Source organism: Chrysochloris asiatica, unplaced genomic scaffold (genome assembly GCF_000296735.1).
Source record: "Chrysochloris asiatica unplaced genomic scaffold, ChrAsi1.0 scaffold00687, whole genome shotgun sequence".
NCBI lineage: Eukaryota > Metazoa > Chordata > Mammalia > Afrosoricida > Chrysochloridae > Chrysochloris > Chrysochloris asiatica.
In genome coordinates this window covers 69,584-82,637 of record NW_006409205.1, presented here as the reverse complement: position 1 = coordinate 82,637, position 13,054 = coordinate 69,584, and the positions used below count along the sequence as shown (strand labels likewise).

At 50.4% G+C, this 13,054-nt stretch overlaps 1 protein-coding gene across 1 annotated transcript in view; it reads left to right on the top strand.

Annotated features, from left to right (window-relative positions):
- Nucleotides 1–5,593, top strand: part of LOC102830716 (zinc finger protein 275-like) — an 11,252-nt gene extending 5,659 nt beyond the window's left edge. Inside the window, exons 2-5 of the mRNA XM_006877939.1 lie at nucleotides 3,271–3,362; nucleotides 3,724–3,832; nucleotides 4,052–4,153; nucleotides 4,434–5,593. Coding sequence (XP_006878001.1) covers nucleotides 3,271–3,362; nucleotides 3,724–3,832; nucleotides 4,052–4,153; nucleotides 4,434–5,593 — 1,463 coding nt within the window. The remainder of the gene's footprint in view (nucleotides 1–3,270; nucleotides 3,363–3,723; nucleotides 3,833–4,051; nucleotides 4,154–4,433) is intronic.
- The last annotated feature ends 7,461 nt before the right edge of the window (nucleotides 5,594–13,054 follow it).

Here is a 13,054-nt window from a genome sequence, read left to right as displayed (position 1 = left end):
TCTGTTCTTCTAGCCACTCCAGGTTGGTCTGCTTGTCCTTTCAAGTGGGAATTTCCCATCTCTGGAGATCTGGATGTGGTTCAGGCTTCCACCTATAGGCTTATGTATTGCAGAGGCTCCACAGGAAGCCTCCTTCACTGGGCACATTGTAGCCTCATTTTAGGTATTCCAATCAGTTATAGGCAAAAGACGGACTTACAAACATTCTATGGTGATGCTTTTCGCTATTCCTTTCTCTCCCCCTCCAGTGTCTATTTTATAATAAATTGCAAGGAAAATCTAGATTCAAAAGACAGCCAAGCATCTTAATATTATTCCCCCCTTTTCCCCATTCCAACCATGGCTCGATCTCTGTATCCCAGGACCCTGTCATTCCCAGGTTGTGCATGTATCATTCTTTACCTGTCTCACTTAGCCCCTTGAGACCTGTCTAATTGTTCTCCCATCTGCTTTCTTCTTCTTGCCTTTACTTTTTAAGGATATTTTTCTGGAACATAGATTTGTAGGTTGGCAGTTCGTGTTTGTTTGGTTTTCTTTGAGTACTTTAAAAATGTAATTTACTTGTTTCCTGACTTGGACATTTTCTGATAAAAAGTTGTTATTGTCGTTAAGTCTACTGGAGTTGGTTCCGACTCTTAGCAACCCTGCATGGGGTTTTTGAGAAGAAGCTGATGGGCTTGAACCGCCAACCTTATGGTTCACAGTCCACTGCTTATTCTATAACACCACACCAAGACTCTGATAAACTTAGTAGATGCTGTTACTCTTCTCTATGTAATATCTTTGTATTTTTTTATTTCTTGCTGCCGTCAGGTTTTCTTTATATCACAGTTTCTCAGCTATTGGATCATGATGTGTCTTTGTGGGCTAAGTGTTTGGCTGCTAACCACAAGGTTGTCGGCTCAAACCCACCAGTTGATGATCCAAGGGAGAAAGATAAGGCTGTCTGCTCCCATAAAGAGTTACAGTCTTGGAACCAACCCCTCAAGAACCGTTTTACTCCACCTTCTGTTAAAAACAAACCAACCAATTGCCGTTGACTCAATTCCGACTCATGGGGTTTCCAGGAGTCCTGCTAAGCTTTCCTGGTGCAGACTGCACCACCAGCCCTGTGGTTGTGGGTCCAACGAGTAACCCACAGTGCCACCAGAACCCCTGTATAAAGTCAAGATGGATTTAATGTTAGTGGGTTTTATATTGGTTTTGATGTGTGTGTTACTTTTGCTAAGGTTTGCTTGGGCTTTTTGCATCTGTGAATTTATAGTTTACATCTAATTTGGGAAACATTTTCAGCCATTATTTCTTCAGATATCTTTTTCTATTCCCTTCCTTCATTCCTTACCTTCTCAGATGCTAACTATCTGTATAAGAGGTCTTTAAAAAGTTCAGTGGAATGAAAAGATAATGGGACTTTTCCACAAACTTTATGAAAGCCACCTTGTATGTTAGATGATTTTCTATCTGAATGTTCCGCCTTCTATGCTAGATGATTTTCTCTGAAACCCTGTTTATTTCAAAAAAGAAAAAACTTCGTGAGCTTCATTTGGAATAGTTTCTATGGCTGTCTTCAAGTTCTCTAATTTTTTTTCCTGTGGTATGTAATCAGTTAATCAAATCCAGTGAATTTTTTATTTTAAATATTGTATATTTTCTCTCTAAAAGTTTCATTTGGTAATATTTTTGTTTTTCCCATTCAATTTTTTTCATTGTTTTTCCTTAAACACCTAGTTAAACTAGGTAATAAGCACAGGACTTTGAACCACAAGATTGGTCGTTTGAGCCCACCAGCCACAGGAGAAAGATGAGGCATTCTGTTCCCACAAAGATTTACCGCCTCAGGAACCCTATGATTGCTGTGAGTCACAACTGACTGAACAGCACTTAACAACACTTAAAAACAGCAAGAGTTCAACTAGCATTTATCCTTGCCTGTTGTTAGTCCTAGCATCAGTCACAAATAGGTCTGTTTCTATTGACTGATTTGTCTCCTTGCCATGGGTCACGTTTTCCTCCTTCTTGGCATTTCACTTAATTTTTGATGGGGTGTTGGAAATTGTGAATATTGTGGTGCTGAGGGTCTGAATTTTGTTGTCTCCCTTTGAAGTGTGTTGGACTTTGTTTGGGGAGACAGTTATTTGTGGATGAGTTTGAACCTTTGAGGCCTAGTTTTCCGCTTTTGTAGAGTTCTGATGTGGCACTGTAGGAGAAGCACCATAGAATAAGCCACAAGGTCGGTGGTTCGCACTCACCTCCCACTCCGTGGAAACCCTATACAGGGTCACTGTGAGTCAGACCGACTTGACGGCACTTCACAGCAACAGTACATGTCTTGTGTAGCATGAGCTCCAGGGGCAGATCAGTCCAAGTACTAAGGCTTGGCCTCTCTGGGTTTTTTTTTACTGAATGTTCCCGGTGATTATTGAGAATACTTTACTTTGTTCATCTGTTGTAACATATGATATAACATAAGGTCTTTAATCCCTTAGCAAGGTCTTTCTGGAGTATCTGGGTTTTGTAGTGCTTGAACTGGGACAAAAATGCTATCTTTTCATTTAATTATAAATTGAATCAAAAGAGGCCTGACCTTGGCACAGTAGCCACCATGTTCCCATTCCGTGGAGCAGACTGAAGTGGGAGGTCTGGTATGTGCCGGTCTCTGCTTGGGTCGCCTAATAGTTCACCTAGTTAGCAGTTTGGAAGGAATGTGTACATGTTGTTCAGATCTTTTCTTTAGCAACTTTTTGAAGGTCTTCTCTTTGAAGCTTATTTTCCCAGCTGTAAGCTCTTAGAAGACTCGTTTTGCAACTTTTCTTTTGGTCAGCTCTGTAAGAGAAATGTTCTTGTCTGCCACCCTCCCTTTCCATTGGCTGGGTGCTGACTGTTGGGTCTGGTACGTTGCGGCAGTCTCCCTTCCAGTGACTTGGTCGATGTCTCATTCCCCAGTTCTTTCTCCTGATCCTCTTGTGGTTTACTTCTCCTGAGCTAGAAGGATGGCTGTGACCAGCCTGTCCTCAAGAACCAGTCCCCCACCCCTGATGGTCCTCCTGCCTGGGTCTGTCTTCTCCCAGCTGTGCCTGGCCTGCCTTTAGTAATTCTCTGCCAGCCCACTCTTCCCCGTGTTTGGGATAGGTTTTATAGGCGCTGCCATGAGCCACCACGAAGGAGAAGACATACCAAGACTTAGAAACAGGGAGCGGAAAGCCCCAATCTTAACCTGGGGGACCCAGAAACAGGATTGCTGTCACTCATGGCTCTTCTCACTCTCCTTAGCACCACCTGCTCCCCAAGGTCTTGCCCTTCCCCAGGATGGAGCCCCAGGAGACCAGGCCCTGGCAGCCCCTCTTGAGATGCTGACATCCCAGGTGAGCCCCCTCCGACCCAACTGTTTCCTTCCCTCCCTTTACTTGTCTCTGGAGTCTGCAAGCAATGGATGCCTACTGGGCTTGCCCCCATCGCACCTGTGGGGGAGTGGAATTTCAGGCCTGGAAAGTGATTGAATCCAGGGCCCTAGAAAGACCGTGGGAGGCCAAGACTGCTGCGGAGATCTCCTGGTACTTGGTCAGGTTTGCTTTTCTAGGACTTCTTGAGGCTTGTGGTTAGAGTTCTGTGCTCACTGCACACACCCATGCCAGACCCTTGTCTCTTGTCCCTGGTGCTTCTGGCACTGCCCCTGTCTCCTTCTAGAAGAGATGGAGGCGCTGATTACCCTGGGAATTCTTTCAGGATCCAGTGACACTTGACGGTGTGGAACAGTACCTCACAAAAAGGGAGTGGTTAGGACTAGACCCAGAGCAGAGGACCTTGGACTATTTTGGGAACGTGACCTCCGTGGGTAAGGATGCAGTCCCCTCCCCAATCCAGCACCAACTTTATGGTCCTCCGCAATTGGAAATGGGAGGAGGAGCGCTTGGTGGGCCCCCAGGGCTGGGCTGGAGGCTGGAGGTGGACTAATGTGGAAGGGAGCCTGACAGCAGTTGTACAAGTCCCCAGTGTCAAAACTTGGGACGTCATCGCTGACTGCGTCCCTGACCACTTGCTGTCTCCTCCACAGGTGTCCCGGAGTTGAATCCAGACCTGGTCCCTCACCAGGTTCAGGGACAAGTACTGTTGGTCTCAGACCCATCCCTCATCACGAGTCAAGCTAAGCATGCCGGTGAGTGGGATTTTTTTTTTTTAAGTGAGGAAATCAAGGCTCAGTTAAGCAGTTTCAAGTGAGGGAGAGGCTTGAGACTTACTCAGTCCTAGAAGGGAGGGAGCCTCTCCTTAGGCCCACCATCCAGGGAGTCACAAGGTTAGATGAACACTGATCACCCTGTCGTGATGGGCGTCAGGCTCAGCTGCTGCCCTTGGAGGGATGTGACTAGTGACAGAGAGTCAAGAAGGCGCCTGTCCCCCTCTTTGTGGACCTGCATGTCTTGCCTTTCTCTTTTCAGAAAGCGGCTCAGTGACTCAGAGTGAGATGATGAGTGAGGATGCCCAGCCCCACGCCACGGCGTCCACCAGCTCCCCCAGGGCCAGTAACACCAGCCCCGAGGTCAGACAGAATGGGGATGTTGAGGGGAAGTTAGGGAGTCCCCGGGAGCCCCCAATCGAGCATCATTTCACATGTAAAGAGTGTGGGGCAACCTTCCGCCTGAAAGCCCTCCTAGTCCAGCACCAGAGAATCCACAGTGAGGAGACAGGTTGGGAATGTCGTGATTGTGGGAAGGTCTTCAAGGGTATCTCAGGGTTCAGGGAGCACAGAAAAAGCCACGTGGTGGTGGTGGTAGAGCCTCGGCCCGGCCCGAGCCATGCCCCAGAAGATGCCGCGGAGAAGCAGGAGCAAATGGAGAAAGAGGCGAAGCCGTTCCAGTGTGAAGAATGCGGAAAGCGCTTCAAGAAGAATGCGGGCCTCAGTCAGCACCTGCGTGTGCACAGCCGTGAGAAGCCGATGGAGTGCGAGGAGTGTGGGCGCCCCTTGAAGGGGAACACCCACCTATCCCGTCACCAGAAGCTGTCCGCTTCGGAGAAGCCCTTCACCTGCCAGTCATGCCGCGATTACCTGGAGCGCCAGGAGCTCCTCCAGCACGAGCGCGTGCACACCAGCCACCTGCCCTTCGACTGCGACGACTGCGGCAAGTCCTTCCGCGGGGTCAGTGGCCTGGCCGAGCACCAGCGCATCCACAGCGGGGTCAAGCCTTATGGGTGTCCGCACTGCGGCAAGCTGTTCCGCCGCAGCTCCGAGCTCACCAAACACCGACGCATCCACACCGGCGAGAAGCCCTACGCCTGCGGCCAGTGCGGCAAGGCCTTCCGCCAGAGCTCCAGCCTGCTGGAGCACCAGCGCATCCACACCGGTGAGCGTCCCTACGCCTGCGGCGACTGCGGCAAGGCCTTCCGCGGGCCCTCCGACCTCATCAAGCACCGGCGCATTCACAGTGGACTGAAGCCCTATGAGTGTGAGCGCTGCGGCAAGGCTTTTCGCCGCAGCTCGGGCCTGAGCCGCCACCGACGCACCCACAGCGGGGCCCGGCGCTGCGAGTGCCCTGAGTGCGGCCGCGTGTTCAAGCGGCGCTCGGCCCTGCAGAAGCACCAGCCCGTCCACCGCGAGTAGATCGGTCCCGCGCATGTGCGCATCAAAGGAGATGAACCGTTTTGTAGCGCTTATATATTTTCTTGTCAAAAGTTGAAACCAGTTTCTACTGCCACCAGCAATTTCTAAGTGTTCATGTTTGCCACCATGACGCCCATCCAGAATAGTGTTGACCATGTTGCGTTCTTTTGGCTCCTTTCACTTGCAAAAAGAGCCTTGCCTTGCAGAAGTTTAGGCGTGTGCACCTCCACACCAAGCGGGATGTGGGGGGAGGGGTCCTCTGCCACCGATATGGCCGGGCGTGAGAGCAGGGTGTGGAATCAGCGGGGCCGTCTCAGGCTAGGAGGTGACCTTGAGGCACGTGTGCCAAGGTCTAAGCAGAAGGCGACCCCAATTGAATGTGACCCCCTTTGTTTCCCAAAGAGAAGATTGCCCCACCTTTTTTTGGGCCTACTTGAATTTATAAATGTTGATGTATGTAAATACAAAACTCTTATACTATTTAATTTATTAATTTAGTTAGCATTATATAGTGTAAATCACAGACAATATAGAATAATATATTCATTTAGAAACATGCCTTTTTGCCCACTCACCATTCTGTGAACTCATCAGTCCTCTAAACGCCCACCTCTTCTGCATTTGTGGCCTCCCTGTCTTTACCGCTGGGTCATCCAAAGTACATCAGGTTCACCTCCATCTGACTGACCACCAGCTCAGATGGGGTGCTTGGCACCCAGCCTGCTGCCCTGTGGACATTTTCTCCCACGCCATCAGTGCATATTCACTTAGCACTCGGACCATTTGTTACTTGTGTGTTTTTTGTTAGTTTACTTCGGTCATTTTACAGCGTCAACACCGCAGCTGGTGTTTTTGGAAGAGGCTTGCTTCAGCATCTCTAGTTTGTCGGTAGCTGTGAGGTCATACTTGTCATTGTGTGGTTTTTTGTTTTTGTTTTTTTGTTTTTATTAAGCCAGTTCAAGCAGGTGACCCTTATACAGATCCCAAGCCAGCTTTGATTGGGGTTGTTTGGGGCTAGCAGGTTTCCTGCAGCACTTTTTGATTGAAAATACAAGGTGGCGGCTCCTTCCTGAGAAGGTTAGGGGTCCCAGAACCTCTCAATCTTTCGGTCTCCTATGAGGCTTTCTCTGTTCTCTGTGGTTGCCTCTGTCACACGGGGTGGTCCCATGAAAGGAGGTGTTGTGCTCAGTCAAGGTAAGCCACTACCATTAGTTCCAATCCTAACGCCTTGTCTCATTTTCTTCTAATCTCAGCCTCTCCCTTGAGGACCTGAGATGCCACTTTCCATTGTCCTGCGTGCACCTTGTCTGTTCATCTCCTTTGACTAGTTACCTAATTCCCTGTGGATACATTGACTTCTAGAGCGGTTCTTGATGAATCACTTTCAGTGGTTCCTTTTCCGCCGTTTGACCGTTTTGCCCGTTGTAACAGTTCAGTGACACTTGCGTGAGCTTTTCATTTCTGTGTATTCGCACATGCATCTTTGTCAGTTAGGTCAGAACTTGAATTGCTTCATTGCTGCAGAAATTGGATATGATGACATTTTCTTATTGGATTTTAATGACAAATTCAAAGTTGAAAGTCCTGCTCCGCCACCTTACCCCAGAGAGGGGAAGCAGCCGAGTTAGGAGGGAGACAGGCTGCACTAGGGATTGGGATAGGTGGGGAGTGGGCGGGAGAAGCAGGAAGCAGGCTCATTCCTCATCCAACTCATACACTCCATGTGTATGGTGGCCAGGACTGAATTGTGCAACTTGACCACTCAGGCACTAGAGATACTTCTACCACAGATTGGCCAGAACAGCCCACGAATGTTTATCAGTCCAGCCCTGGCCACCAGCATGTGGCCTGACCTCACCTTGATCAGCAGGGTGGTCCAAGCTTTGTTTTGGCAGTGCCTGGTATATATTCGTTGACTAATCCAGCCAGGGACCACCTAAGAGAATCAGCGGATGCAGGAAGATGCACCTAACTGATGTTGCCACATGGACCGTCCCCTTTGAACGACTCAAGAACCAGAAAGAAGGCGGTCTGTTGGCTTTTGCTTTGGGCAACTAGGAGGTAGTGACCCCACTTGTGTGGGTCTGTAACTCTCAAAGTGGAGCTGGCCCCACCAGGCCTGCTTACTTCCAGGGGCCATGCCCAGGAGGGAAGTAAGCATGGGTTTCGAGAGAGGTCACACCTTTCTGGCAGCAGAATTTCCTCCACAGAGAGGCTAGTGTGACTTTGGCAGCTGGGCCTTCTCACAGGCTCATCTCAGGAGGGCTTCCAGGCCCCCTCCCTGGGAAGCCAGGTCTTGTGATGACCACTTTGACCTTGGCTTGTTTCATAGTGTTTCCTTTTGCTCTGGAGCCCGCTTCTTGCATTCACTTTGAATCTATGTCTTAAGTGAATGCCTTCTGTCTGTTTTCTCTGTTCAATGATTGCGTGTTTTGTACAATTCTCGTGGAGGCATATCTAACACTGTTCGCAAGAAGTACTCTGCCATTCTTGCTCTCTGTTCACCTATTGGTTTGATGAAGGAGCCCGCTCAAGTCTGGGTGCAGTATTAACGGGGACCACAGTGTCCTCTTCACTCTGTTCTATATGCTCCCAGGACCGAGCGTCTCGGTGTCCCTTCCTGCACTCCTTTACTTTGCTCCATTTGTATGTTCTTTAACCCTCTCTTAGAGTTAACACTAAAGACCGGGTCTTTTCCATCACCACTGATGGAATGGCGACCTCTGCTGTATTGCAATGCCTCCAGTCGGCGCATTCGCTTGTGTCTTGTAGTTTTGCGGAATTCACATCTGCCTCTGCTAGCCGAGGGGTAGATTGGCTCGGATTCTCTCGGTGTGCAGTGACGTCAGGTGCAGAGTGTGACACAGCTTACTCGTGTGTGTGCTTGCCTATGCATTTGTGTATCTACCTCATTTCTTTTTTTTCCCTCCTAATCACATGTCCTCCTCTGGCCAGGGCCATGGAGAGCGGTTAGGGTGCAATGCTGGCTCCTGTTAGAAATAGATCCTTTTCTTAATTGTATTAAGAAAGAAATTCTCTGTTGCTTTTCTTCGAGTTTTGAATACTTGTTGAGATTTTAAAAAGAAAGTACTTGTTTACCATTTTTGCTGCTTATTAAGATTAAACTATGTTGATTAGTTGTGTTATACCTGTTCTTGCATTTCTGGACTAACCCCCACCTGACCATAGTGGGTGTCTTTCTCCCGTTTGCTTGATCTTGTACTCAAGAAGGCATGGCGCCTGCCCTGTCCACAGCCCTGTTGTGTACCCCGCCCCAAGCCAGATTTATTAAACCAGAACCGAACACCCAACCCAAGGGCAGCGGCCTGTGTTCGTGAAACCTGACCGGAACAAGGGACTGGCCTTGCAGATCTCCTGAAGTGTGGACAAAGACAACAGACATGAAGAGAGGATGAGAACTGCTTTCTTGGAACATGCTGGGGGGAGGGCAGGAGCGCCCCCTGTGAAGATCTGGGCCCCTTCCTGCTCAGCACCCCCGAGCAGCCTGGCCAGGATGGCCTTTGCCCTCCTTGGTCCCCCTTGTGTCAAGCCAGTGTCATCGGGTGCCTGCTTCTCAGGCTGAGTTGCGTGGCTGGTGTTCCTCCTGGCCTCTGTCCCTCCCGACTGTCGTGACTACCTGTTCAGTGTGGTGGCTGGTGTGTTCCCTTCACTAAGATGGGTTGCAGTCTGTGCCTTCTCGTCTTGGTGAGTTTGGCCACTAATTTTCTGTGGGTACCGTTGCTGTATTTGAACCTGTAACGCATTACGGCTCAGTCCAGCCTAAGCGCCGTCTTGAAAGTGTTGTAATCCCAGCAACTCCATCCAGTGTCTGTAAGTAGAAGTTCCCTTGCCACCGGCCTCCGTGCGCCGCGTATTCCCAGAGCTGTGACTCTGGCCCGCCCAGGTTGTATTGCGTTTGTTGGCTGACTTTTCTGGTTCCTTACTGACCCTGTTCACTTGTCTGTCAGATGGCCCTCACTAGAGCTTCTCCCCTTCCCGACCCAGCGCAGTGCCTTGCAGCGAGTAGAGTTCAATAAAGATTTGTTAATGGCCTTCCTGGAGGTGGCGTCTTTGTTTTTCCGACTTCACTCAGGGGAGCTAAGTGGGGGCTGCTCAGGTCCAGCTTACAACTTGGGGAGGCGCCTCTATGAGCTGCAGGTGGGAGCAGACTAGCAGAGCTGGGCGGAGGTGGCAGGAGTGGTTTCAGGGGGAGAGGGGTGAGGAAGCAAGCCTCCAGCTTCCTAGCCTGTCAGGACACAACTCAAGTTGTTACATGCCGTGGTTTCGGTTCTGACTCATAACGACCCTGTACAGGGTTTCTGAGACTGTAAACCTTTTCCTGGAGCAGAAAGCCTCATCTTTCTCCCACGGAGCGGCTGGTAGTTTCGAACTGCTGACCCTCAGGTGAGCAGCCTGATTCGTAACCACTGTGCTACCAGAGCTCCTTACGGCTCAAGTAGGAGTGGGGCATCCTCAAGTGGGTGGCCAAGGTCATGGGTTAGATCTTTTGGGGGCTGGATTATGAATTTCCATAGGGACTCCCCAGGAGGGGGCAGTAGTCCAGAAAGGAGCAGGACTGTCCAAGGCCCTACCCTCGTTTTCAGCTGTTCTCCCAACCCAAGCATCACCCCCATCCCCACCCCCTAACAGTGTGATGGCAATTCATGGTCAAGCATAGTTCTGAAGGAGCTGAGAACACTGTGTTTAATCTTGGACTTGAGGACCCCTTGGGGTTTTCCCCAGGGTCCTGAGTTAGCCCTCCTTGCTGTTGTCCCTGCTGCCTTCACCACCGTTAACGGGTTGAATTGTGTCTCCTCAAAATGCACTGCAAATTCTAACTGACATGCCTGTGGTTCCAATCCCATTTGGGAATGGGTGGCCTTTGTTATCTTAATGAGCTAGGGTAGTGTTGGGTGTGTTTTGAGTCACTCTGGAGATTAAAAGATGAAACCAGCAAACTGGGAAGCTGGGATGGTGGGAGAGGGATGCCAAGACACACAGGTGAGCTCCAGCAGAGCTGACAGGAAACCTTCCCTTAGAACCAGTGCCCTGCTGGAGAAGGTACTGGACCACAACGTTAGCAGTTCAAACTCACCAGCCGCTTCTTGGAAACCCTTTGCTGTGAGTTGGGATTTCCATTCTAGCAGCACTAGGGGATTAAGACATCACCCCTGACCTCGGGCTCACACACAGCCCTGGAAGGGGAGCTGATGAGTGAAAGCTTGCTTGGGTTGCCCACTGAATAGGTTGTGAGGACAGCAAGTGTGGGACACAGTTGTGCCTCCTGTCCCAATGGCACTCTGATCTGGGGGGGGGCCAAGGTGTCTGAATACTAAGTGAGGGCTGGCTCTGCCATACCCTTTGCTTGAATATGAGGTAACCAGCAGCCCCAACTTAAATCAGGACTCCAAACTGGCTCATTCTGATTCAACCCCCTTCTGAGAATTTGCATCTCCACTTAAAACAAATTCTCAGCACGGATAGAACCTACCAAACCAATTTGAAACCCCTGATTTAAACCACCCTAGTGTTTGGGGAGCTCTGGTAGCATAGTGGTTATGAATCGGGCTGCAAATCTTAAGGCCAGCAGTTCGAAACTACCAACCACTCTGCGGGAGAAAGATGACGCGTTCTGCTCCCGTAAAGATTCTACAGCCTCGGAAACCCAGTACAGGGTCGCTATGGGTCGGAACCGACTCGACGGCACTTAACAACAACAGTGTTTGGGGGGCAACCCATTGGCCACTGTTAACGGAGAACACTAAGGGGGAGCTTCTTTGGACTTCTGTATGCCGGAGTTTAGATGCATTTGGATTTACAGGTATGTCATAGAGAAGAACTGGCCGGATGACTCAGGGAAACTACTCCTTTGCCCCTTCTTGGCTTTTGTTGTTAACTTCCATCTAGTCAGTTCTGACCCATATCAACCCTGTAGAGGGTTTCCAAGGAGCAGCTGGTGACCTTAAACCGGCAACCTTGTGCTTCAAACCCACTTGGCAGTCCAGCACATTAACCCACAGCTCCACACCAACACCTCTGTGCAGGCCAAAGTGATGCGACGGTCCCTGCCATCCAGGACAGAGCACCAGAGGGATATAAACCGGTAGTCAGAATGCAGCAAGTGGGGAGCCGTAAACGTCCCTGAACTCTGTACACCTTCCATTTTACACTTCATCTTAAAAACAATACACACAGAATAGTAGCAGATGAATTTTGCCAGATTCCGTCCCAGTAACTCAGGCACCAAGGTCAGGGGGCAGCCCCGTGGCCATGCACTGCTACAAGGCCCTTTAGTCCTTAACAAAGTTTTAAAAGGTGGGGTGGGGGGCAGGAGCAGTCTAGGACCCCACCTGAGCTCTGAGCTAGCTCAACTCCATCACTCTGGGGGACTGTGCCCCAGTTCTGATCCCACCCCTGTCCTTCCCACACAAGTCCAAGTTTGCCCAGACTGTTCATTGGTCCTTGAGCTTCACCATCCCTGCCCCCTCACAAAGGCTCCCCTGACTGCTATATTGTAATCCTATGTACCTGGGTATCTCCCTTCTCTGACCCCACCCCCAGGCCCTGGGCAGATAGGTTGGTTCGTGCCCTGCCACCACTCCTGGCAGGGGGGTTCTCCTTCAGTCCTGGGTCCCTGGGGTTCCCGGGCCAGGAGGCATACAGACCGGCAAGCTGGTGACTCCTCATCTTAGCCTGCCTTCCCCCACAGTGAGGCGGTGATAATGATGGAGCAGCTGGTGCGCTAGGTTTGAGAGGACCTGTGGCGCTAGGTTGGCCGTGGCACCCAGGGATCCCCGATGCAGAGCCCATGGCAGTGCCCACAATGCTGGTGTGCCTAGTGAAGCAGACTGGGGGACACAGAGATGATGGCCAGATGCAGGAGCTAGGGGACTGGTATGCCAGCAGGTGAGGCGGCAGATGCCCGGGGGACAAGACCACCCCAACTTCAACCTCCTCCATCTGCCCGCATCCTGATCACACCACTCCCACTGAAAAGGTGCCCACATGGCTTCTCGTGGCTCTCCAGCTCGTACCCCCAATTCTGCAGACACCTACCTCGCACCCACAATCTCCAACCAGAAGACCTTGTTGCCCCCCACCTCAGTGGCTAGCTGCAGGGTCAGACTTGGAGATGTGCCCTGGGCTTCCACTGCCTCTCTCCAGCTGCTCTGCCAGGATCTCTGGGTCCTCTACCTTCTGGTCACCAGCCCCAAGGTCTCCCATCAACTCATGGCACCTACTGCTTTTAACCCCAAGCCTGTGATGGTTTGTTCAAATGTTTGGGAGTAAATGCTTATCTCCCTTCCTTGACCCACTCACTGCCAGACCCCAGCCCCAGCCCCTCTGTCACGCTCCCTGTACAGAGGTGTCAAAACAGGCATTTCTACTTCCTACCTTCCATTCTCTACTTATATTATTGTACATTTATTGTTATTTGCACAAGTAAAACATGAGTATAGT